Here is a 23,655-nt window from a genome sequence, read left to right as displayed (position 1 = left end):
ACAGAAAACAAGCCTTGATAAAGGCTTGGTTCTGCAGTTCTCAGTGCAGAGCATGGGGCAGTTGTAATCCAGTTTACATATTGGTGGAGATCATATAACCTAAGCTTTAACTGGAGCAAGTCAAGCCTCAGAATCACAGACAGGTAGTGTCCAGTTACTTGCATGTGTGCCTGCCTGTCTTGAGTAGATAGGCTGGAAGAGTAAATGTGTCTGAAGAGGTATAAACAGAAATATTGTCTGCAGAATGTAAATGAACCAGTGAGTGGCTTGCTCTCATCTCCTTTCTGCCTCTGCAGTATGGATGCTATTTGGCATTGTACAACTTTATTGTTAAGCTCTTTCTGTCCAACTCCTTATCCTGTTTGTTGCTGTTTATTTTGACAACCGTTGCTTTCACTGAGAGAAAGAAACTAGTGTCACAAAATTGAGTAGTGTCTCTTCCCAGTCCTCTCGCACTGATTTGATTTTGTGAGCGAAATCCTCCCCAGTCTACCTGCTTTGCTACTTTGACTCTCAGTGTTACTGACTACATCAGATGTAGAAAAGGGTAAAGCTGTGGCTATGCAAAAAGGTCCTTATACTTAAGGAAATTATCATTTTTAGTTGACTGCATGTGAGAAGTGGTGACTGGGGAGCAACTTCATTAGGAGTGTATTCAATGAAATAGTCACTGTACAGTCAATCTAATGCATTATTTAATACAGCCTTTAGGAAGCCTTACAGCTCCTGATGGTACAGCGCCTGAGAAGGAAAAGAAGTCTCCAGCAGCTCAGACTAAAGCAGCCAGAGGGAAAGGAAAAGGGAAGAAAAAGGGTGGAAAAGGAAAAGAAGAGCCAGAAGAAGAAACAGATCCAAGAAAGCTTGAACTCCTGAACTGGGTGAGATGAAAATATTCATACTAAAACTTTTGAAGAATTCATTTTTTTTCATCCTGGGGGACAAAGAGAGAAGGAAAATACACCTTCTTCATTCTATAGAATGTTCATTTGCACATTCTCACAAGATCAGCAGTAGATTCTGAAGGAATGCTGTTCAGCCTTTGAGCCAGGAACCTCTCTCTCACCCCATGTGCACCACGTGCAGCCATATCACAACAGCACAAGTCAGTGCTTATCCGCTACATCTTCCCTGCACTTGTTAAAGGAAAATAAGAATACCGGTGAACATCTTCATCCTTCCTTGTACATGTTATTTATCCAGTGAGGGCAGTTTAAACATCTCCATTTCAAAGTGCTTCATTTTCCAGTTGCAGTAGTTTAAATTGTTCTGTTGTCTGGATTAAAGTTCATGTGTCAAGGAGATCACTGCTTAAGGGGTTTTCCCCTCTCCTACTGGTTTTTCACCCCTTAGACCATGTTAAAAGAATCCATTAGGCTTCCTGACCAACATTTTCCAAACGCAAAGCTAAGTTGGTGAAGGAAGGGGAAGTGCTTCTTCCCAAATGATTTGAGTCTTTTGGCATTATATGTTGCCTTTTCTCTGTGAGGCTGCAGTTTGAGTGGATGATACATACACGAGTTATCAGGGTAAGTTATGTCAACCTCTTCTTAAAAGTATACAGTGCGTTTTTCTTAAATTTGAACTTGTTCCTATTATGTTCAGCAAGTAAATCTCTTTTTCACATAATGTGTCAAGCATGGTATGCCTGATTTAGTTAAAAATACTAAACAAAATGATTGAAAGCTACAGTTGTATTGCTGAAAGTTTCTTTCACTGCTTCCTCTCACCCAAGACCTCATTGGAAAAATCTATCATCTGTATTGACTTGCACATGGGTAAAATGTCATTTTCTAAAATCCTTTTCACTTACAGATTGATAAACATATTTGGGAACTTGGGAATATCCTAAATAATGAAAATGTGTGTGGTTGTTGCCCAGCCAACTCTTCTGTGCTCATGTAGTCTCACATTCTCCATTCTGCCATTCAGGTGAATTCCCTGGAGCAGGCTATGCTGGATGCACTGGTTCTGGATCGAGTGGACTTCGTGAAACTACTTATTGAGAATGGAGTTAACATGCAGCACTTCCTCACTATTCCTCGACTGGAAGAACTTTATAATACCGTAAGTGAGCAGAAATAATAAAATGCCCTGTGATATCTTTTCTACTGTATTTAAATACAGTAGAGGCAGATATTGTATTTAAATACAGAGATATTATTTAGATACTGTATTTAAATACAGAGGCATCCTTTTTCTTCTTCTCCTTCTGAGATATGCTTGTTTTCCCAAAAACCTCTGAGCCCTGACAATACACAGCAGTTGGATAGTGGTAAAAGGAGCTATAGCTACTACATGTGCTGTCCTGTTGTTTCCCTGGATATACACATTCCTAATTAATAAGCCTATAGCAGCTTTCAGAAGCTGTTGCCATTTGTTATGTAAATATAGTGATGTATTTAAAATGCATATTCAGAACACTTAAAGAACTAATGTAGATAGTAAAAAATTTAATACCAGCCAGTAGCAGTCATTTACTTTTTAATCTCTTTTCATGTATGTATGCTTTAATATTATTGAAATAAGCCTGTAAATTTGGCAAAGTTCTTACACAGCAACTTTTATTCTTAACACATTGCAGAAGTCAGTATCATTTTTCCTTGTGGCCCAGCAAAGCCGAAGCAAAATGTAACTACTTCTAGACTTTTTTCCCATTATTTAAGTGGCAGGTAGTCTAGGACAGCATTCATACAACATACAACCTCAGTCTAGGCCTCTGGTCTCTTTATGGCTCCTGCAGCAAGTGCAAGTTCAGCCAGGGTCACAAATTGCTGTGACTTGAACCACCACATAAAGGATTATAGGAAAGGGATGACACAGCTCTTGACAGAAATGTATTTGTCATTGTAGCCCAGTTCCTTCTTTTCAGCCCTGCAGAGTGTGACGGCACATGGTCGCCTCAAATTTCAGATCATTAATTGCATTTGTGTTTGAAAAAAATCTGAAGAATTGAAGCTCTAATGGACTGTGAATTATTTTTGTTTCAGAGATTGGGTCCACCAAATACGCTGCATTTGCTAGTCAGAGATGTGAAAAAGGTAAGCTTAACTAACAGCAGCATTGCCTTTGCATGATTACATCAACCACGTAAGTTAACAGTAAAAGCAAGCATAGCATGGGGGAAAGCAGACATCTGAAATTAGATGGTACCTGTTAAGAAAGGAAAGTTAAATAACTTCTTGTGACAAACAGTGATGTCAGTCTAAATCAGGTACAGCTATACTGAACTGCTAGTAAGTTAAAAACTAACGAGAGGAAAGTTAAGCTCCTACTAGCGTAATATATTGTTTGAGATTTGGGTTGATACTGTTTCTTCTCTACAAGAAACTCCCAGTGCAGCACTACAACGGTGAAATGGAAGGAAAAGCCTGCTAGGTTAACTGGAAGCCCCACTCACGAGCACAGAATTTGTTCCATTTTGTTTGTTTCCTTGTGATTTTTTTCTGTTACTTTTCACCCAAGCAATCCTACTTTTACCTGGGAGAAAAATTTTCTCAGTGCTACAAGTCCTAAGTTTGTTATTCATTTGTTTCCATTTCATGTAAATTCATTTATTACATGTGAATAGGGTCATTGAAAGATATGTTGCTTTATTTGCTCTCTTTGAGGCTTTGGAGCTTCTATTCAGTAAAATTTAGCTACCCGAAATAGCCTGTATTCCTTTTCGCAAGGAAAATTCCCATTTATTCCTGGGAGGTTTAGATGTGGGAATTACACAGTACTGGGTTAATGTATCATTCATATTAATCTGCTTCATAGTTTTAACACTTTCCTCATTCAGTGTTTTGTCTTTTTGAGTGTTACTAATGCTCTTCTGTGTTCTGCTTTCTGTCTGTCTCTCTTCCTTTTCATTGCATTTTCATGGCTCACTCATTCAGCGGCAGTCTCGGGGATTCGGTTGGGTTAACATGGAGGTGATGTGTTTGCTTAGGATATAGCTGTTTCATCATAGTGACTGCTCGGTGGTGCTGTAGAATCAGTTATTGTTGTAGGATGTCGCTTGAACAATGAAGCACAGTTTTCAACACATGGTTCTAGCAGAGTCAATACCACTATCGAATTTTTAAAGTGTAACAGTGGAAATTATAGTCTGCCTTTTTCTTTTTTTCTGAGCTGCACGTTAATCTAGTCACGTTCTGCATTGTAGTCTTAACTCTGTAGATAATATTATGATGAAATATAAGTTTCCATGAAATGTAAGGTATGCCTGATACTCACTGAGAAATTGAGTCATCCTTTTATACTGGATTAATGATAATCTGTACAAATTTATTTAATTTCATCAATATAACACTTGCAAACAACTCGGGCTTTTATGGGCACTGATGTATTGTATGAGTAAATCAAATGAAAATTTGTCCTCAACTATAGATACTGCCAATAACTAAACAAAATCTGGCCCCCAAAATTTCCATTATGTGAATCAGTTATCATTAATTTTGTACAAATATTCTGAGACTGAAACTAGTGGCTGTAAATAATACCCATGTGCCAATTTAAACATGACATGATATGTCTAGCCGGGCAATTTAATGTATGGTATGTTTTCTTATCCTAAGTCCTTATTTTGGTTGTTTTTTTTGATTTTTTGGTAGGGAAATCTTCCACCAGATTATCATATCAGCCTAATAGATATTGGTCTTGTACTTGAATATCTCATGGGTGGAGCTTATCGCTGCAACTACACTCGAAAAAGTTTTCGGACTCTTTATAATAATTTATTTGGACCAAAGAGGGTAAGAATGAGTTCATTCTGGATGTGTCCATCATGCTGGTGCTAAAAAATAAGTAATACTCTCTTTCTGAAATGCTACATGTTAAACTCTAAAGAAATGCTGCAAGACCAATGTTGAAACTCTGGTAGTGAATTTTTATAAGGAACCTGTAAAATACCTATGTTAAAGGATGGGAGAACCCAAAAGGTGGTAAATACATTGATCTAGAGGTGAATTCCTCCTACTTCAGTAATTTACAATCCAAACATTTCTAACTGTGGTGTTTGCATTTTTACTTAGTCCTACTTGAGCTGTAGCTTGACCTTTTAGCTCTCTTATAATTGTAAATTGCATTGGTCAAGCCAGGCCTATTGATCAAATAATTGTAACCAACAGTAGCCTGAACTTGGATAAGGCAGAGTTTAGTCTGAATAGAGAAGATCTATGAACCTGTTACAGAAAGTCCTATAAAGAACTGCCCTGAGCATCTTATCCTATGGAAGCCACTACAATCTCAGTAAAGCATTTCATAGTCCTTTACCAATCCTGAGAATATCAAGCATGGCCCTTGCTTTGTTAAAAAGTCTATTCTAACCAAATAGAATAATTTTCTTCATTAGGTTATCTATTTGGTTGGTTCAGCTTTGAAGGTCAAGTGGCGTTTCCTAGCCTAATTACAGAAAACTCCACACTAGCAAACTAGCCCCACAAAGGGTCATAAGGCCACTCAAAGGCCAAGCATTCTGTAGCTGATATATAGTACATATATTGTGTAGTACTGTCTGGTGGAACAAACAAATAAATCTTTTACATAAATTGTAAAACAGCGATTTCATAATAGAACAGAGGGATTTTTTTAATGAGAAATTGTGAGAGGTTTGAAGATCTATTATATTTTTTTACTGTATCCTATGGGTATCTTTATCCTGTGTGTGCTTAGAACCACTATTTTCTTCAAGCTTTTGTGACCATGTGGTGATTTTAATTCTCAAAGCAGTATATTATTGAATGATTCATTTAACTCTTCCATCTGAATCAAAATACTTCACTCAAGTGCAGGATGGAAAATATTTTCTAACCCATTGCTCTCCTGCACATACAGTTAAGAGGGAGATTAATTAATTGTATCATTATTGGTACAATTATTTAGAATAATAAGCTTAATAATAAATATTGTACATTTGTAAATGAAAATGTGTTTTTCCTTGGTATTGTTTGGTCTTTGAATTTTCCCTCCTATCTAACTGATTTTCTTTTCTATTTTAATGTTCAGCCAAAAGCTCTTAAACTACTAGGGATGGAGGTAAGTTGGATTTATTGTAAAATATTGGTTTTTATCAGAGCATTTCTTGGTACAGTTCTGCTTTTGCTCTTAGCTTTTTCACTATTACTGTGTCTTAAAGTAAATTTCAACTGGACAGGATTTTCCATTTTGCAAACAGCTTATGAAATACTTCTGATGCTTTTTTATGGGTAGGGTCTTGAGAGCTGCTTAAAACTTTGCTCAACAGTCTTCAGGCAGTTTTTAGCACTATTAGTTCCATGTTTGAACATATTGTAGATTTAATCATTCAGATACGAACATCAAAGATATTGAAAAGAGAATGTGATCCAGCAGTGCTACTTATGGACAAATCCCTTTCAACCATGAAGTAACAATTTATGTGCAAATGAGGTTTTATCACAGGAAAAACAAGGTGCTTGGACATGTTAGATGCTGTCCTTCACTACAAAACATCCTTTACCATGATGGCATCATGCTTTGTAAGTGATGCTGATCCAGAATTTTGGGTCCAACCCCTGCCTCAATCACTTGCATGTCTGCAGAAATACTGATTTGATCAGAAGCAAGCCTGGGATGATACCTAAAAACTCACTCTGTTTTGGAGGTAGTTAGGTTTGTTTCTGAAAAAAAGTATTAATATAGACCAGGAAAGCATTTACACAAAGGGCCAGGTACATTTCCCTAGGGGATATGCTTTTATTAATGCTGTGGTAGCATTTGAACACAAGTATATATACATGTTGTTTGTGTTACATTTGATGTGAACTACACCCACTCACAAAAGCCTCCATTTCCCCAAGCAGATAAGCAGCTTTCTTTTCTACAGAGAAAGTCTGGGTTATATTTAATCTCTCTGATCACCTTACTATTTTCTAATGGCTCAAGGCCAAAAGCTCAGCCTCTCATACGTGTGACCCTTTTTAATCAGCGTTGATTACACATAGGTTGCTTAGTGCTTCTGCACGTTTTGATTTTCCTATTTCTTTCAGTGAGAAATGTTTTCTGTGGCACAAACTGAAGTGTTCTCTCCACTTGACAGTAGGTGTAACCCACTCCCTTCTTCCAAGAGAAAGAAAAGGTGAAAAGAAAAGTTAACATTTCTTTTGCTGAAGTGGTCAGTAAATTGATACAAGTTCAGGTGTTTGGTTTTGTTTGGGTTTTTTTCATTTCCAGTGTTAGCAGCTCTAAAACAGGAAGTTTAGACTCTTTAGCACTTGGTCTTTCTTATCCAGGGTGTTGTTTTGATTTGATTTTCCTAGTGTGGAGAGGACCTAACTTTTGATTCTCCATTTGAGGTTTTATGTCCTGTGCTTCAGAGATGCTCAACACTTTCTTCTTGTGCATGCAATTAATGACCCCTGAATTTTCAATGAAAGAGGTCACCACTTCCAGTTCTTAAAACTACTGGAAGAGAAACGCATACCTAATTGTTGACCTGGAGAGTCATCTTTGGAAAACTGGGGTGTGAGGCTGAACCCTGAATTTGGATTTAAGTTCATATTTTGTCAAAAAAATAGTGCATTTTGCTGAGCTTGCTTGAACAGGAACTAGTTTTGTAGAATGGTAATTGCTTTTATTTGCAATCCACTTCTGAGATTGGAATCAAGGTCTTCAATGATGATGAGCTCTGTCTACACTTATACATGCAATGTTCTTCCTACATTATTTAAACCCTAATTTTCCCAATCGTGGCTTTTCTCCCTTCAGGATCCTGCTTCATTATCAGTACTTCCCTTCAGTTACTTCCATGTTGGTTCCTGTAGTAATGGCCAATCCTCCCTATCCCTTTAAGAAATGGGATACTTATACCTTCCGTTTGCAGTGCATACATAAGAGGAGATTGCTTATTCAAAGGTGAAGACTCCCTTTAGTATCTTGCTGTTCTTAAGGACGTTATCTGCCTGTCTTTTCCATTTGCATGTTGCCACTCTATCCACCTGCATGTTCGTCTGAAAACTCCTTTGATACCTGTAAGATATGCAGCACTGTTCCTCAGGAATAGATGCAGACGTATCAAATCAGAAATTACAGTGGAAACCTGTTCGTAGTGAATTCAGGTTTGTTAAAGCTCCATTGCCACTGCAGTGGAATTCATTAAATACTAATTCATTGCAAATCAGTTTGTGCAACTACACATGCGGTAGAATGCAGTGTAAAGTGATGCCTTCAGTACAATAGGGTTCTGCTGCACTTATCCAAGATGGGTGACTTGTAACTAAGAATGCAAGAAATCGTTCTCTGAATGAAATATTAAGCTGTGTGTGCTAGCCCGGTGCATGCTCTGTCACTTGTTCTGCATAGTTTTATTGCTATTAGCACTCATTGTAGCAAACAGCAAAAACAAATTAGAACTTTAAGTATTAATATGTCCTCTCTGTACTTGTTCTGTGTGTGGTGCCATTGTCAGGTAAGCTGTTAAAGATTAATGGGAACATTTTTTCTTCTTTTCTTCTGAGGATGATGAGCCTCCCACCAAAGGGAAGAAGAAGAAGAAAAAAAAGGAGGAAGAGATCGACATTGATGTGGATGACCCAGAAGTCAGCCGTTTTCAGTATCCCTTTCATGAACTGATGGTATGGGCCGTGCTGATGAAACGGCAGAAGATGGCACTCTTCCTCTGGCAGCGAGGGGAGGAAACCATGGCCAAGGCACTTGTGGCCTGTAAACTCTACAAGTCTATGGCCCATGAGTCTTCCGAGAGTGAGCTGGTTGATGACATCTCTCAGGATCTGGACAACAACTCAAAGTTAGTAGACACAGAGCGCAGTGTATGTCTGTTTGATATAGGGGCTTGTCTGTCTTGTTGAGAAGCTTTACTTTTAGTAAAGTACAATTGATTTCTAGAATGTAGTTTCACAGAATGCCATTTAGAGCCTATTTATCAACAGCAAAAAAAAGCAAAAATGTGGTCTCAGAATCTGAAGGCGGCACTAGCAAGGAGGAGACTTGCATTTTTTCTGACAGGACACATTATTTCTTCAGCTTCTCTGTAAAACTAGCTAGTTCTATTTCACAAAGTTATTTACAGGATTCATTTGCATAAATTAAGGAGTATCTAACGATATATCTAAATTGGCCTTAAGTTGTTATCGGTCTAAGCTAGTCCTCTCTGTCAGTAAAAATTAGTTTGGAACTTTTGTTGACTGTCCCAAATCAAGCTTGAGACTCGGTTGACCTTGTCATTGTACATGGGTGTGGAAAAACACGATCCACTGCGAACAGGATTAAAACCCCAAATGCAAGCAGACACCAATTTCTAAATCGAACTTCACTGGACTTATCTTACATTTTCCAGAGATTTTGGGCAGCTGGCTGTTGAACTCTTGGATCAGTCATATAAACATGATGAGCAGGTTGCCATGAAACTACTGACCTATGAACTGAAAAACTGGAGTAATTCTACCTGTCTCAAATTGGCTGTGGCAGCTAAACACAGGGACTTCATTGCTCACACGTGCAGCCAGATGCTCTTAACAGACATGTGGATGGGGCGACTACGGATGCGGAAAAACCCAGGCCTTAAGGTATTTCCTGCAGTTGTTTTCAGATATAGTTTGTTGCATGTAACACTATATTATACATAGTGTATGCATAGAAAAAATTGTCTTACTAATTGTAGATGTTTTAAGAACATACCTGTTTTAAAGCTAATTTTTTTTGGTTTCCACATTCAGGATATCTAAGCAATATTACCCCATGACAAAGAGAGATATAAATCCATAAAAGGCTTAGCATGATTGGAATCTGAGAGCAAAGTTGTGGCTTTTAATGAATGATGAGATCTGTTCATTGAAAACAGACGCCTTTGATGAAAAATCAGTTGGATACAAGCAAAAAGATTTCCATTAGAGGTCCATGCAATGAGAGTAGAGAGAAAATGAACCAGACATGGACACATGCTTCTTACACTGCTTAATATTGTGCTTAATATTGTACAGAGTCAAGACTCAGTGTTGAAAAGAGTGAAATCTTTGCAATTGCGTTGTGTGAAACTGTGATTTTTATTTCCCTCTACTGTGATTTGATGATTTGGTCTCTCCTACTGACTTTTACATTTCCTGATTGTTTGATTTACAAAAAACCAAGTAATGTGAGGAGGCTGACACAAAAGAGAAATGTGAGTGAGGCAGTGTTAAGGAAGCAGAGCAGTGTTTGCTTGTGTGTGTTTTCATGTGAATATAATCCTTCCTTGGTTTTAATGCAGTTGCTGTCACCTGCATGGGGGCCCGTTATGATGGTGCCACCTCAGTCTCACCTCCTTATTTCCTTAAATCCCCCGTTACTGACAAAGTGCCATCCAGATCTTCCCAGGTTGTACTCCCAAGCTTTCTGACATACACATTGCACTCTCTCCGTCATTCTCAATTTATTTCCCCTTTCCTATGTGTCCCTCTTAAACCTGTTTAAAATCTTCAAGCAAGTGTCCTGCCTTTCCGATTGCATCAAGGTGCTTTCTAAATCTGTTTACTGATTTCCTTTCTTTTCTCCAAAGCATTAATCAACCTGCTGATGTTCTAGTTTCATTGCCTGCATTCTTCTCTTCTCTGCTCCTTTTCTGTACTTTGGCAACTCTTGCTTGTGTTTCTGTATCTCAGCAATCTCATATAGTAAAAGAACTCTCCCAGTCCTATCTGCAAAGCTTCTTTTACCTTTCACAAGCTTTTAAACTATTAAAACTAATTAATTATAGTAGGTGGCTAAAGTAACTATGAACTCCAGTAACAAACCTTACGCCCTCTTCCAGCCACTCCCGTATCCGCTCCATGGAATTTCTCTGTACAACTCTAATTCTGGAGCACAATTTCTTAGTTACAGTGTATTCATGGAGATAAGAAGCCTTCCAGGGTGCCATCTTTCCATACAAGATCTTGCTTCATAAGTACTACTTCTTCATTTTTGTAGGTTTGAGGATAGCGGAGTATCTTGAATACTATACAAAAGAAAATACTGTTTATGGGGTTTGCCTTGGTATGAAATTTATTAGTGTAAACAACTATTGCCATCTGAGTTGAATTCTTTCTTGTTGTGCAGGTTATAATGGGGATTCTCTTCCCTCCCACCATCCTTTTCCTAGAGTTTCGGAGTTACGATGATTATTCTTACCAGACATCAAGAGAAAATGAAGAAAGCAAAGAAAAGGAGGAGGAAAATGTGGTCAGTAATGGAAAATTATTAGGAAGTTCTAATATGTCAAGAGTGCTCAGCTTTCTGAGCAGATTCTGGTTATGCTACAGGTCACTCAGGTGGAAGTCTCAACTGCCTCTGTGGGATAAAAATCAGTGAAGAGTTTTGGGAGTGTATAGGTTGGATTCTCAGGGCCTGTAAGTTATCTGTGCAGTTGCACAGATTCATGGAATTTCTACTTTTGTATTTTTAAAAAGAGGTCTGTTGCTCAGAGCTTTCCTCATGCAGTTAACAGGTGGCTGGGGCTCTAGTTAAGCAAAAGCTACTAATTTTACTATTGTGTACTGACGAAAACTGACAACTTTGGTCTTCTAGGATGCAAATGTGGATACAGGCTCCCGAAAAGGAGATGAAGAGAATGGAAATAAAAAGCAAAAGAGCCTTCCAATTGGAACAAAGATCTACGAGTTCTATAATGCACCTATTGTCAAATTTTGGTTCTACACAGTAAGTCATGATGATTAAACTGATATTGATCATTTTTCTCACACCTGTGAAACTTAAAGGATTCAAATGTAAAAATAATAATGAAGTAATAAGTAAATAGTACTGACTTTCCTGGAATCTGATGAGTAAAGCACTCTCCTTACTCAGAGAAAAATGCATAGACAGTGAAACAGAATGAATAACTGATGCTTATGTTGTCGGCCTCTAAAGCTCCTACACACTTAGAAGGAGGCCCTGTCTGGCTAATCATATGCCAAAGTCAGTGCAAGCCCCACAGCCCAGTAACTCAGTCCAAGCTAGGCTTGAGTCTCTTACTTTCTAACAGCTCTGGCTCCTGTTCTGCTTTGAAATACATTTTAGGGCCCAAGAAGTAGTATCTACAGTATCAATTCTTGTCATTTGCTCTGTTGACAGTTAGGCTCAGATGAGTGCAACCTAGATGGAAGCACAGATCCCAGTCTGCTAAAACTGAATAGGTACTTTTCCCTTATTTAAATAATTAAAACCAATCTAAACTAAGATTTATTTTTGACAAGCATCTGGTTTTCTCTTTAGTGCATCAAGAATTATCTGGTGCTAAACTTTGTTTTAATAAAACAGAAAAAGTGTTCATGTTACTGCTCATAAATTTTGTCTGTGCACTGTAAAAAGGATACTGCTTTCTTTTTTATTTAAAGTTAGGACTTCCAATACCTAGTATGCCGTAATATTGTGTATGTTTTAGTTTTAGCACATCATAATCACAAAATACTATAGTGATCCCTTTCTGCTGCCTGTATTAGTAATTTAAAAGTAAAATTCCTGTTTAATTTCAAAGAAAGGTATTCAACATGGTTTGACAGTGTAAGAAGAAATTACATTTAGTAGATTAAAAAAGCCCCAGGCACAAAGGGCCTGATATAGAGTGCTTTGGAATTGTTGTTTTGCCTCTTTCGACAAATGAGATTGTTCAGCTGCCTGGATCATATGGTCCACAGCATCTGTGGATATCTGTGATAATTCAGCCCGTGGCCTCTGCCAGTGTGCGTGGCAGCTGTAGGAACGGCGTTGCAACAGCCCTGCTTCCTTCAGAGAAGAAAAGCTTTTTTCCTGTGCAAGTAAGGGTCTTCAGCACCTGAATCTTTCACACATAGTCTCAATGTATGTGTTCATACCTGTGTGTATGAATGTCACAATTTGGGCAGGCTTTGCTTTCATGCATTATGCAGCCCCTCAGCAAAGAGGATTTTACTGCCTTCTGTTTGATGTTTCTTCTCTGAGGTGCTAATACAGCCTCCTGTGCTCCTGCGGCTTGTGGCCACTTAAAGTAACCAAATATTTGCAAACCTACTGTTCATGCAGATGGGTTCAAGTAACAAGTATAGGAAGAGGTGTTGTAGGGACTGATATAGGAAGTCTGCATGTTTCTGGCTTCACATAAAGAGTATAATCTGCCTCTCAACCACATTATTACAGGGTTGAGAAAAGCAAGTGGCCTGTGTGGCTCTTTATTTCCCGTACCCCCCCAGGTAGGTGCTGCTCTCAACCCTACCTCTCTGTTCTGCTTTAGATCGGTTTTGAGATGGTGGGTAAACATTTCACATTGAATATCCCATTCTTTAGAAAACTCGTTTTCCTCCCTGGAAAATCTTTTGGTTTATTGCTGCTTTGCTTCTCCTTTTTTTTTTTTTTCTGCAAAGCCATTGAGTCCATACTTTTGTCTCAACTCTGGACTTACAAGATCTCTGAAGTTTTTAGTTTGGCCAATCACCAAAGAGGCTATGTGGTACGGAGACACCAGTGTCACCACTTTGACATTTACACTAGTACTTATAGAAAACTAAGTGATAGCTGTATTGGCTTACACTAATTGTCCAGAACTTCCTAATGAAAATTATTGGAGACTTTTTTTTTTGTGTGTGTGTGTAAGTCATCTCAAGTAATTGAATACTGCCTGACTGTGGAAGGATCTTGGCATCCGTCCCCTAAAGTCCATAAAAGATTTTTATTTTTTTTAATTTTTTTTTATTTTTTTTTTTAGCTATCATACCTCGGTTACTTGATGCTATTTAATTATATCATCTTGGTGCGGATGGAGCGGTGGCCGTCAGTCCAGGAATGGATTGTCATCTCTTACATTGTGACGTTGGCTTTGGAGAAAGTAAGAGAGGTAAGGTCTGATCGTACCAACATCTCAATCCTTAAAATAATGCTCACTCTTAGAGGTAATAATGGCATGGACTTGTGCAGAGGGTTGAGAAGCCATACATGAGAGACAAGATTCTCATATCCGGAGTCCCAAAATGCCCATCACTGGAGAGTTTTTCATTTATAATCCATTCCCATACATTAAAACCTCTTATTGGGCAAAAACTCCCTGAGGTCAGTGGTCAAAATGAATACTGTCATTCTCTTACGTGTATTTCCAAGGAAAGGCATGGCCATAACCCATGAAGGGAATCTCAGTACGTTCTGTCTTTTTATTACTGATGCAGTCAGTCCTTGATGAGAGCTGCAGGCAGAGAGGTGTTGTGGGGAATTAGCCAGAAGTGCTATCTGACTGATCTTGTTACTTGTGTATGAAGGCAGCATAAAAACTTCTCCTGTATTCACATGCTGTACTGTGCTTTGCACTTGGCCTGTCCTTCTTTAATTCACAATTCCCGCATCTCATACTAACTGTATTTGGAGATAAATATGGATGCCAAGTCATGAAGCCACATCTCTTGGTTTAAATATTATTGATTAAAATCTACCAAAAAAAAAAAAAAGGCTTAAGAAAGCCAAAATAGAAACAGAGATGAAAAGGGGGTCCATTGGAGGACTATGAAGCTGATCAGGGGGCTGGAGCACTTCTGCTGGGAGGATGGGCTGAGAGAGTTGGGGATGTCCAACCTGGAGAAGAGAAGGCTCTGGGGAGACCTTATAGACACAGAGAGACATTTTGCCAAGGTCTGTAGTGACAGGATGAGGGGCAACTGTTTTAAACTGAAAGAAGGTGGGTTTGGATTGGACATAAGGAAGAAATTTTTTATGATGAGGGTAGTGTGACAGTGGCCCAGGTTGCCCAGAGAAGCTGTGGATGCCCCATCCCTGGAAGTGTTCAAGGCCAGGGTGGATGGGGCTTTGAGCAACCTGGTCTAGTGGGAGGTGTCCCTGCCCATGGCAGGGGGTTGGAACTGAATGATCTTTATAGGTCCTTTCCAACCCAAACCATTCTCTTATTCTGTGAAAAAGAAATTTTGCTTGCTAGTAACTAAAAATATTGCTGCTTGAGACAAAGACACCTGTTGAATGGGGCAAGATTGGTCTTTTTTCATGACTTCAAAAATGTAACTTGGAGTTTTTCCTTAATGATTTGTTTTATTTATTTATTTCAGATTCTGATGTCAGAGCCTGGCAAGCTGAGCCAAAAAGTGAAAGTTTGGCTTCAGGAATACTGGAATATTACTGACTTGGTGGCTATTTCAGTATTTATAATAGGAGCAATTCTTCGCCTACAGAACCAGCCTTACATGGGTTATGGAAGAGTTATTTACTGCGTAGATATCATTTTCTGGTACATTAGGGTACTAGATATCTTTGGTGTGAACAAATATCTGGGACCTTACGTCATGATGATTGGAAAGATGGTTAGTGCCTAAATTTCTGTAAATGATGTATTTCAGAACTTCCTGGGAAATTAAATTTAGTTCTGATTTTAAAGAGGTGTTCCATCTGACTAGGATGGTGAAAAAGTTGTGATGTGTGTTTCACACACACTCTTGCTAATAATTGCTTGATTCTAGAGGGAATCTTTTTTCTTTTTTCTATCTTCTTTTTTTTTTTCTTTTTTTTTTTTTTTTTTGAACCAGCCTGTGGAAACTTACTCGCTTTACCTGTCTTCTGCCTCCCAAAGCCATAGGTATAACAGATTGTTGATACACCAGGATCATCCACAAAACCACCAGTTGTGGACAGGAGATGATACAGCAATGATTGTGATTGCAGAGAGATGATACAGAAGAGGTCTATGCTGAAAGCACAACATACTGCACTTGATGCAAAATAGAATAGGGATAACAAAGATTTTAGCTTTTTAAGTCTTTTTAAATATGAATCTAGTATTCATTTAAATGGCTGGTTTTACTGCATTTTTATGTATGTTTAATTCCTGAGCACTAGTTCAAGTCAAAGAATAATATCAAGAAAATTATCCTGGGGAATGTGTTCATTCTCTTGATACTTCCTTGTTGACTTTAATGTCTGCTGGCGAACAGACCTGCTGGTGCTGCTGTACTACCTGGTGATTATAAGAGCCTCTGTATGGTCTCTCCATGCAGATGATTGACATGCTCTACTTTGTGGTCATCATGCTTGTGGTTCTGATGAGTTTTGGAGTAGCCCGCCAAGCTATTCTGCACCCAGATGAGGAGCCTTCTTGGAGACTAGCTCGCAACATCTTCTATATGCCCTACTGGATGATCTATGGAGAGGTGTTCGCAGACCAGATAGACCGTAAGAGTAGAATTCATAGTAAGAGTCTGTTTCCTGTTTCTGAGGCAGATGATCAGTTCCAAATTAATGGTTGTTTTTAATTTGGAAGTAGTGTTTTGTCTTTATGAGTATTTTATTGTTGTTTTCTCGTGGCAAACTCCAGAGACTGAACGATTTTCTGTTCCCCACCTGCATCTCCTGTCCCTTAGTTTATATTCAAATTCACTTAACGCTGAGAGTGATGTAGTCTGCAATACTCTCCTGTCCAAGAGTATAACAGTATTAAGTGTTCTGTTTACTTGCAGGGATCAACAGAGATCATTCTGAAATGTTCTTTTGTACCAATGTTTTACTAATAATCAGTTTCAAAAGAAGCAGAAAAAAATAAATACCTTGCACAGGAGACAAAACACACATATCCTTTAATTTCTGATTCACAGCACAGCCAATGAGCGCATATATTTTACTCCCATTGATACGTCTACTTTCCAGAAATGTTTCAATTTCATGAATCGCTCGTGTTCTTCTTTTATACACCTGTGGAAAAATAAAACTAAAAAGGAAGACTCTGCTTGATTAGCTTTAGGAGTGGAAATAGCCTTTCTTATATGAAAGCTGCACAGTTTTAAAAAATGACTGTGAGTATTTTAGAGGAGATGGAAACTGTCATGTTACTGCTAGATTGTGTTAATATTTGAAATTTGTACAGACATTCAAACATGCAGCGGCTTCCTCTAGTGTGTCTAACAGTTTGTACTTTATCTAAAATAATATAAGCTGCTATTTCAGCATTGTGTATGTGCCATTTCAACCTTCTGCATTGGCAAGTAGTAAAGTGGAAGGCCAACAAAACTGTGAGGTCTAAGTTCAGTCAAAAACCATAAAGGTCAATCATCATGAGAAAACTCTATACCAAATGTCATTAGGGTGTACTTTAATTGCTTAGAAAGGAATAAAATGTCATTAGACTGCTTCTGAACAGTGTACACTGTTGCAAAGATCATATCTTCATTTTCCTTATGTCCTTGTCTTATTAATGTAACTTCACAGAATCACAGAATCTTCTTGGTTGGAAGGGACCTTTGAGATCATAGAGTCCAACCACAAAAAAAAAAAAAAAAAAAAAACCAACAACAAAAAAACCCACACCAAAAACAAAACAAAAAAAACACAAAACAAACACCCACAACCACACACCACACCCACCCACAAACAGACATAAACCAACAATCTCAGGCACTAGAGCATGCCCTGAAGTGCCATGTCTACACGTTTCTTAAATACCTCCAGGGGTGGTGACTCCACCACCTCCTTGGGCAGGCTGTTCCAGTGCCTGACCACTCTCTCAGTAGAGTAATTCTTCCTAATATCTAATCTAAACCTCCCCTGCCGCAACTTCAGACCATTTCCTCTGGTCCTGTCATTATTCCCTTGGGAGAAGAGGCCAACACCCACCTCTCTACACTCTACTTTCAGGGAGTTGTAGAGGGCAATGAGGTCTCCCCTCAGCCTCCTCTTCTCCAAACTAAACATGCCCAGTTCCCTCAGCCTCTCCTCCTATGACTTGTTCTCTAGACCCCTCACCAGCTTGGTGGTTCTCCTCTGGACACGCTCGAGCAGCTCAATGTCCTTCCTGTAGTGAGGGGCCCAAAACTGAACACAGTACTCAAGGTGAGGCCTCACCAGGGCCGAGTACAGAGGCACGATCACTTCCCTACTCAACTTCTGGTACAGTGAATTACTCTTGACAAAGATAATGTCAAGACAGTCATTTATTGTCTGATATTGCAGTTTCAGTGCATATGTGAGCCAGGATAAGCTCAGGATCTCTCAAGTGGCTTAATTCTCTCCTGGGACTGTAACAGGGTATCCCCTTACCTTTGTGGCTCATCATGTGCATTCAAATCCCACTTCACTTTGAACAAAGAATGTTTGCCAATGTAGACAATTTGATTTCTTTATAAATCAAAACTGACACCTTACCAAGAATACTGATGTCTTTAGTGTAAGTGGTGTCCCAGACTTCTCTCATGCGCCTAGTCGTTTCTCGGTTATATACTCAGAATCTTTTGAATTAGAAATCTTTCTTCAGCAGTATGAAAGATTTTGGGGAAAAAAAAAGTTCAGACTTTCCAGTTACAGAAGTTCAGTCCAGTTACTTGCTCCACAAACCTTCCTAGGTCAGAAGCTTTGCTGTGTCACTAGCTTAAACATAAGCTAACTTGGAAATGTGTGGCTTTGTTGGTTTTTTTTAATATTGAAGTAAAAGTGGCTATGCAAGGAGTTCTACTGGTATAACTAGACTGCATTACAATTCTTCAGTAAACATTTTACGTCTAGAAGTCTATGGACTGACTTCTGAAGACTTTTTTGCTTTTACTAAGAAATTTTCACTCTAATCTTTCTGTGGTTCTCTGTAAACACACTGCAAAAGCAACTCAGAAGTCACTGGGGAGTGGTAGCTGTGGGCAATCTAACCTGACTCTGTGTCAAGTGCTTATGGGTAGTTTTGGCAAGGCCCGTCAGTGTAAACAATTTATGGAAAAAGTATTACATCAAATTTTCCATCTAACAGAATGTAGTTGAACTTTTGTCAATAGCTTCAGTGAGCATAGGATGTCACCTAAAGATGAAGATCACAGAATTGCTGAGGCTGGAAGGCACCTTTGGAGATCATCTAGGCAAGCTTTCCTGCTCAAAGCAGGGTAAGTTAGAGCAGGTTGCACAGGGACTGTCCAGGTTTTTAATATCTTGAAGGATGAAGACTGTGCACCCTCTCTGGGCAACCTGGGTTAAATGGAATTTGCCATATTTCTGTCTTTGCCCACTGCGTCTTGTCCTTCCACTGGATACCACTGAGGAGAGTCTGGCTTCTTCTTTACTCTTGCCACCATCAGGTATTTATAACATTGGTAAGATCTCCCTTGACCCTTGTCTTCTCCAGGCTAAATTATCCCAGCTTTCTCAGCCTTGCCCTCATTTGTCAGGTGCTTTAATCACCTTAATAATCTTTGTGACTCTATACTGGAGGCTTTCCAGTATGTCCATGTCTGATTTCTGTGGAGGAGCCCAGATCTAGACACACAAGTCCAGATGTGATTTCACCAGAGCTGAGTGGAGGTAAATAATTACCTCTTTTAACTTTTCCTAACGCAGCCCAGGATGCTCTTGTCTGGTTCACTCCATTTAGAAGATATCCATGAGCAAGAAGTTAGTGTCATCTAGTACTCAACAGCAACAAATTCTTAAACAATAGAGAAGCCTGACTGAATTTCTTTCATTTTTCTTACAGACACTATTTAGGGGTTGGCAAGCAAGTATCCATACTGGTAGTCAAAATGGGCTTTAATGATATTGTGTGCTGTAGTAACATCAGTATCATGACTATTAAGGGAAAATATTCAATAGAACTATTCATAGCTATTCAATAGAAACAGCTAAACAGCTGGCAGACTCAAAGCCAGGGTGGTTCTTAGAAAATAAATAAATAAATAACATAACATAAAAGAGCAAATGTTTCCATAATAACTAAAGGAACGATTTTGTGTGATAACTTTGAGTTGTTTTGTGTTCGTGGTGACCACCAGTTTTGTTTACTTGCCTGAAATATCATGTATATTTAAGTGATCATCTGCCAGAAGCATTTTGTAATTTATTATTAATATAATGAAGTAATTCTCTGCCATATGTAACATTTGGGGAAAACAACATGAAAAGGAAATTGCAGAATGCAATGCATTTTTAACAAAGACATTGTTTCTAAGCATATGTCTCTGCTGTTCTGACATTTGAGTCGCTTATCTTTTCTTGCTGGCAAAATTGTATTATCAATTATGGGGTTTTTGTTCGGTTGTTTTTTTTTCCCTATATTATTCTATTGTTTCCTTTCTTTCTCTCCCTGCCTTCTTTTCTATTTCGTTCCTTTGGAATGCTCTTCAGTCTATGCCATGGAAATTAATCGTAAGTCTCTCTGGAGAACTTATTTTCTCATTTAGCTGAATATGTTCATTAATCTTTTTTCTTCACTAGATACTGCCATTTTAATTATAGGGCTCATCCAATATTCAGGTGTGAATCTTGTTTTTCTGCTGTAATACTTTCATTTTAAAAAAGAAGCAGAGGAAAAATATTTTATTTTAATGCAGATTGCAGATCAGAAGTTTTAATTGAGCTTATGTGGTTGCTATAACTTGTTTCTAGTACATAGACAGTAAAATAATCGTTTTTTAAATTATGATACATGAATGTCATTGTATAACTAATTCCCTTTGATTACATAGATACAATGTTAGTGTTTCCTTGGCAGTACTTTCTTTGGTCATAGAATAGAATCATAGAATCATAGAATCGTCTAGGTTGGAAGAGACCCTTGGGATCATCGAGTCCAACCATCTACCCTACACTACAAAGTTCTCCCCTATACCATATCCCCCAACACCATATCTAAATGGCTCTTAAACACATCCAGGGATGGTGACTCAACCATCTCCCTGGGCAGGCTATTCCAATGCCCGACCACTCTTTCTGTGAAAAATTCTTTCCTAATGTTCAGTCTAAACCTACCCTGCTGGAGCTTGAAGCCATTCCCTCTTGTTCTGTCATTAATTACCTGTGCGAAGAGACCAGCACCAACCTCTCTACAGTGTCCTTTCAAGTAGTTGTAGAGAGTGATGAGGTCTCCCCTCAGTCTCCTCTTCCTCAGACTAAACAGTCCCAGCTCCTTTAACCGCTCTTCATAAGATTTATTCTCCAGGCCCTTCACCAGCTTCGTTGCCCTCCTCTGCACTCGCTCCAGCACCTCGATATCTCTCTTGTATTGAGGTGCCCAAAACTGGACACAATACTCGAGGTGTGGCCTCACCAGTGCTGAGTGCAGGGGGACAATCACCTCCCTACTTCTGCTGGTCACGCTATTTCTAATACAAGCCAGGATGCCGTTGGCTTTCTTGGCCACCTGGGCACACTGCCGGCTCATATTCAGCCGCTTGTCAATTAGAACCCCCAGGTCTCTTTCTTCCAGGCAGCTTTCCAGTCACATTTCCCCAAGCCTGTAGCGCTGCTTGGGGTTATTGTGGCCCAAGTGCAGAACCTGGCACTTGCCCTTGTCGTCCATGTGAATGATATTATGATTCGCTTGACTTTTGTGTTACACTTTTCTTATGATAAACAGGAAAAATGTAGGTCTGATGCTTGAAAAGCAAGTACAATATATTTTATTAATCATAGGCTAAATATCTCTTTCAGTCCGCAGTAAGTAAGATTAGTCTGTTTTCAAATAATTTGAAGTATTTTTCATGTGAGCTTGAAGCATTGGATTTTTTCAAAATGCTGAAAAAATTGGTTTGTCTATTCACATAAACAAAATCTTTATATGAACTCTTTGTCAGACTTAGTATTTACTAAAATTTTAGCTTAAGAACCTGTGGCTGATAAACACTTTACCTGCTGCTGAAAGGTTCCAAAAGTTAGCCTTGTATTTGAAATCAGATAGCTGGCGCTGCGCTTAGAGACAGAACAAATTTGCTGCATTTACCCAGTTTGAAGACAGCTCTTGCCCCAAGACAACCTATGTGTTCTTAGGGTTGCTTCAGGCAATTATTTTATATCAGTTTGATCAATACTCTCAACTGTTGTCTCATTTTCACCACTCTATTTTGCTGTTACTGTATTGTTTTAATTTTAAAATTTTATCTCTGGTTTAAAATTTTATCTAAAATTTGGAATTATTGTGAAAAATAAGGGAAAAATAAATTGGCCCAAAAGTGGTGGCAGGGCCACCTGCTGGTAACATTAACAGCCCCAGACAGGATAAAAGATAGTCCAGGGTCCATCTAGGGAATCCAGTGGGGGCAAAAGGAGATGGTGACAGAGACAGAAGAAGGATCCATCCAAGGGACAAACAGAGGTCCACGATCCCTGTGGGAGGCAGGGCTGAGACCGCACGTGAGCCATGGCTCAAGCAGAGACAGGTACACATTGGGGCTAGGGGTAGGCCCTGGGTGAAGGCGGTCAGGATCATTAAGGCCTCTTTAGTACACTCAGCGCTCTGGTAAAGGTTTAATTTATGCTCGGCAATCTGGGACCACTAAGTAAATCTTTTTGTGTCTTTGGCAAGGTATGCACACAAGTTTGGTTGGAGAATTTTTTTTAGTTCCGCTATTAGTATGTACATATGCATATTAAGATCTTCTGAAAAGAAAATCCATATGAATTTGAAGAGAAGGCCACACTGTACACTAAATTTGGAGATGCCTCTTTATTCACTATTATGGGAGATTATTTTTGTATGCTGTAGTTAGAAGCAGATTTTGAAGTAGAAATTATACATACTTGCCACTGGAAAGAAACTGAAATTTGTTTAGCTTAGCAGATTTTATGCATGCGTTATCATTAAATAAATGTGAATAATGTTTTTAAATATCAGGCAATTTGTGAAAAATACCTTTCCTGGTTTTTTTTCAGCTCCTTGTGGGGACAATCTTTATGATGATGATGGTAAACGCCTCCCTCCATGTATACCAGGGGCCTGGCTCACTCCTGCTATTATGGCCTGTTACCTCTTGGTGGCAAATATCCTGTTGGTAAACCTGCTGATTGCTGTCTTCAAGTATGTAAATGATCATACACCGTCTTTACTTTCTTATTGCCAAGATAAAGTGTCTGTGAGAGCCCATCAACTGATTTTCAAGGGTTTCCATTCGCACTCGGAATCTATGAACATGACTGGCAAGCACTTGGAATAGTGTATACACCGGGAAAAAGCGGAGGAAAGGTTGCTTTGAATTTGCCAGCAATTGCAGTAGTGCATATAAGGGAATCTGGCTACCTCCGATTAGCATTTCGTGGGTAGCGACAGGCCTCAGGATTGCTCTGGAAAGATAAACAGAGTCCATGAAACCTGCTACATACATGATGGAAATCCGTGTAACCACTAGCAAACGTGACTCTGCAATAGAACTGCAGAATGGAAATCTAACGTCAAAAGCAGGAGGTATTTCCACTGTCACTACATCATCTGGCTTCTTTTTCTTTTTTCTTCTTGTTTTGCTTTTCATTTAGAAAAAAAAAAATATCGGGCCTTGCAGAGTTCTTCTGTGACCCAGAAAAGAAGTCTATATTGCCATGAACCAAAAGAAGGGATGGCTACGTGTTGCCAAGTACCTGTGGCCAGTCCAAGCAACTTGCACTGTGCACATTCTTAATGTTATTCCACAAATTGATTATATTTAGACTTCTCTGGAGCAAAACATAAATATCTGCTGCTTGTTCTTTCTAGTTGCATGCTTTTCCTGGCATGACCTAGGGAATAAAAAAAAGGAATTGAAATACCTCCTTGCTAGTAAGACTTTCTGAACTTACCACCTGAGAAAAGCAGGTGCTCCATTTTTGATGCCCATAAACAAGTGGTGTTGGAGGGCTTGTTGGCTACCGCTGGTGTCACAACCACAAAAATATTTCATCCTGTGCCCAGAAATCTACAGCTTACAAAGCCTGTCTTTCATTTGATGTATGTAGCTTAAAAGGTCATGAATTTTAAAGTGCTCAAATGCCAGTCACATAGCTCTGGGG

General features: G+C 38.9%; 1 protein-coding gene across 1 annotated transcript in view; it reads left to right on the top strand.

Annotated features, from left to right (window-relative positions):
• Positions 1 to 23,655, top strand: part of TRPM1 (transient receptor potential cation channel subfamily M member 1) — an 81,527-nt gene that overhangs the window by 52,081 nt on the left and 5,791 nt on the right. The window contains exons 11-25 of the mRNA XM_074156005.1: positions 705 to 878; positions 1,930 to 2,064; positions 2,988 to 3,038; positions 3,879 to 3,914; positions 4,596 to 4,736; positions 5,989 to 6,018; positions 8,457 to 8,746; positions 9,296 to 9,524; positions 11,032 to 11,154; positions 11,500 to 11,631; positions 13,652 to 13,780; positions 14,991 to 15,242; positions 15,933 to 16,125; positions 20,026 to 20,046; positions 22,549 to 22,693. Coding sequence (XP_074012106.1) covers positions 705 to 878; positions 1,930 to 2,064; positions 2,988 to 3,038; positions 3,879 to 3,914; positions 4,596 to 4,736; positions 5,989 to 6,018; positions 8,457 to 8,746; positions 9,296 to 9,524; positions 11,032 to 11,154; positions 11,500 to 11,631; positions 13,652 to 13,780; positions 14,991 to 15,242; positions 15,933 to 16,125; positions 20,026 to 20,046; positions 22,549 to 22,693 — 2,081 coding nt within the window. The remainder of the gene's footprint in view (positions 1 to 704; positions 879 to 1,929; positions 2,065 to 2,987; positions 3,039 to 3,878; positions 3,915 to 4,595; positions 4,737 to 5,988; positions 6,019 to 8,456; positions 8,747 to 9,295; positions 9,525 to 11,031; positions 11,155 to 11,499; positions 11,632 to 13,651; positions 13,781 to 14,990; positions 15,243 to 15,932; positions 16,126 to 20,025; positions 20,047 to 22,548; positions 22,694 to 23,655) is intronic.

Source organism: Numenius arquata, chromosome 11 (assembly GCF_964106895.1).
Source record: "Numenius arquata chromosome 11, bNumArq3.hap1.1, whole genome shotgun sequence".
NCBI classification, from domain to species: domain Eukaryota; kingdom Metazoa; phylum Chordata; class Aves; order Charadriiformes; family Scolopacidae; genus Numenius; species Numenius arquata.
The sequence above is the reverse complement of the archived record's forward strand: the minus strand, read 5'-3'. Positions and strand labels throughout refer to the sequence as shown.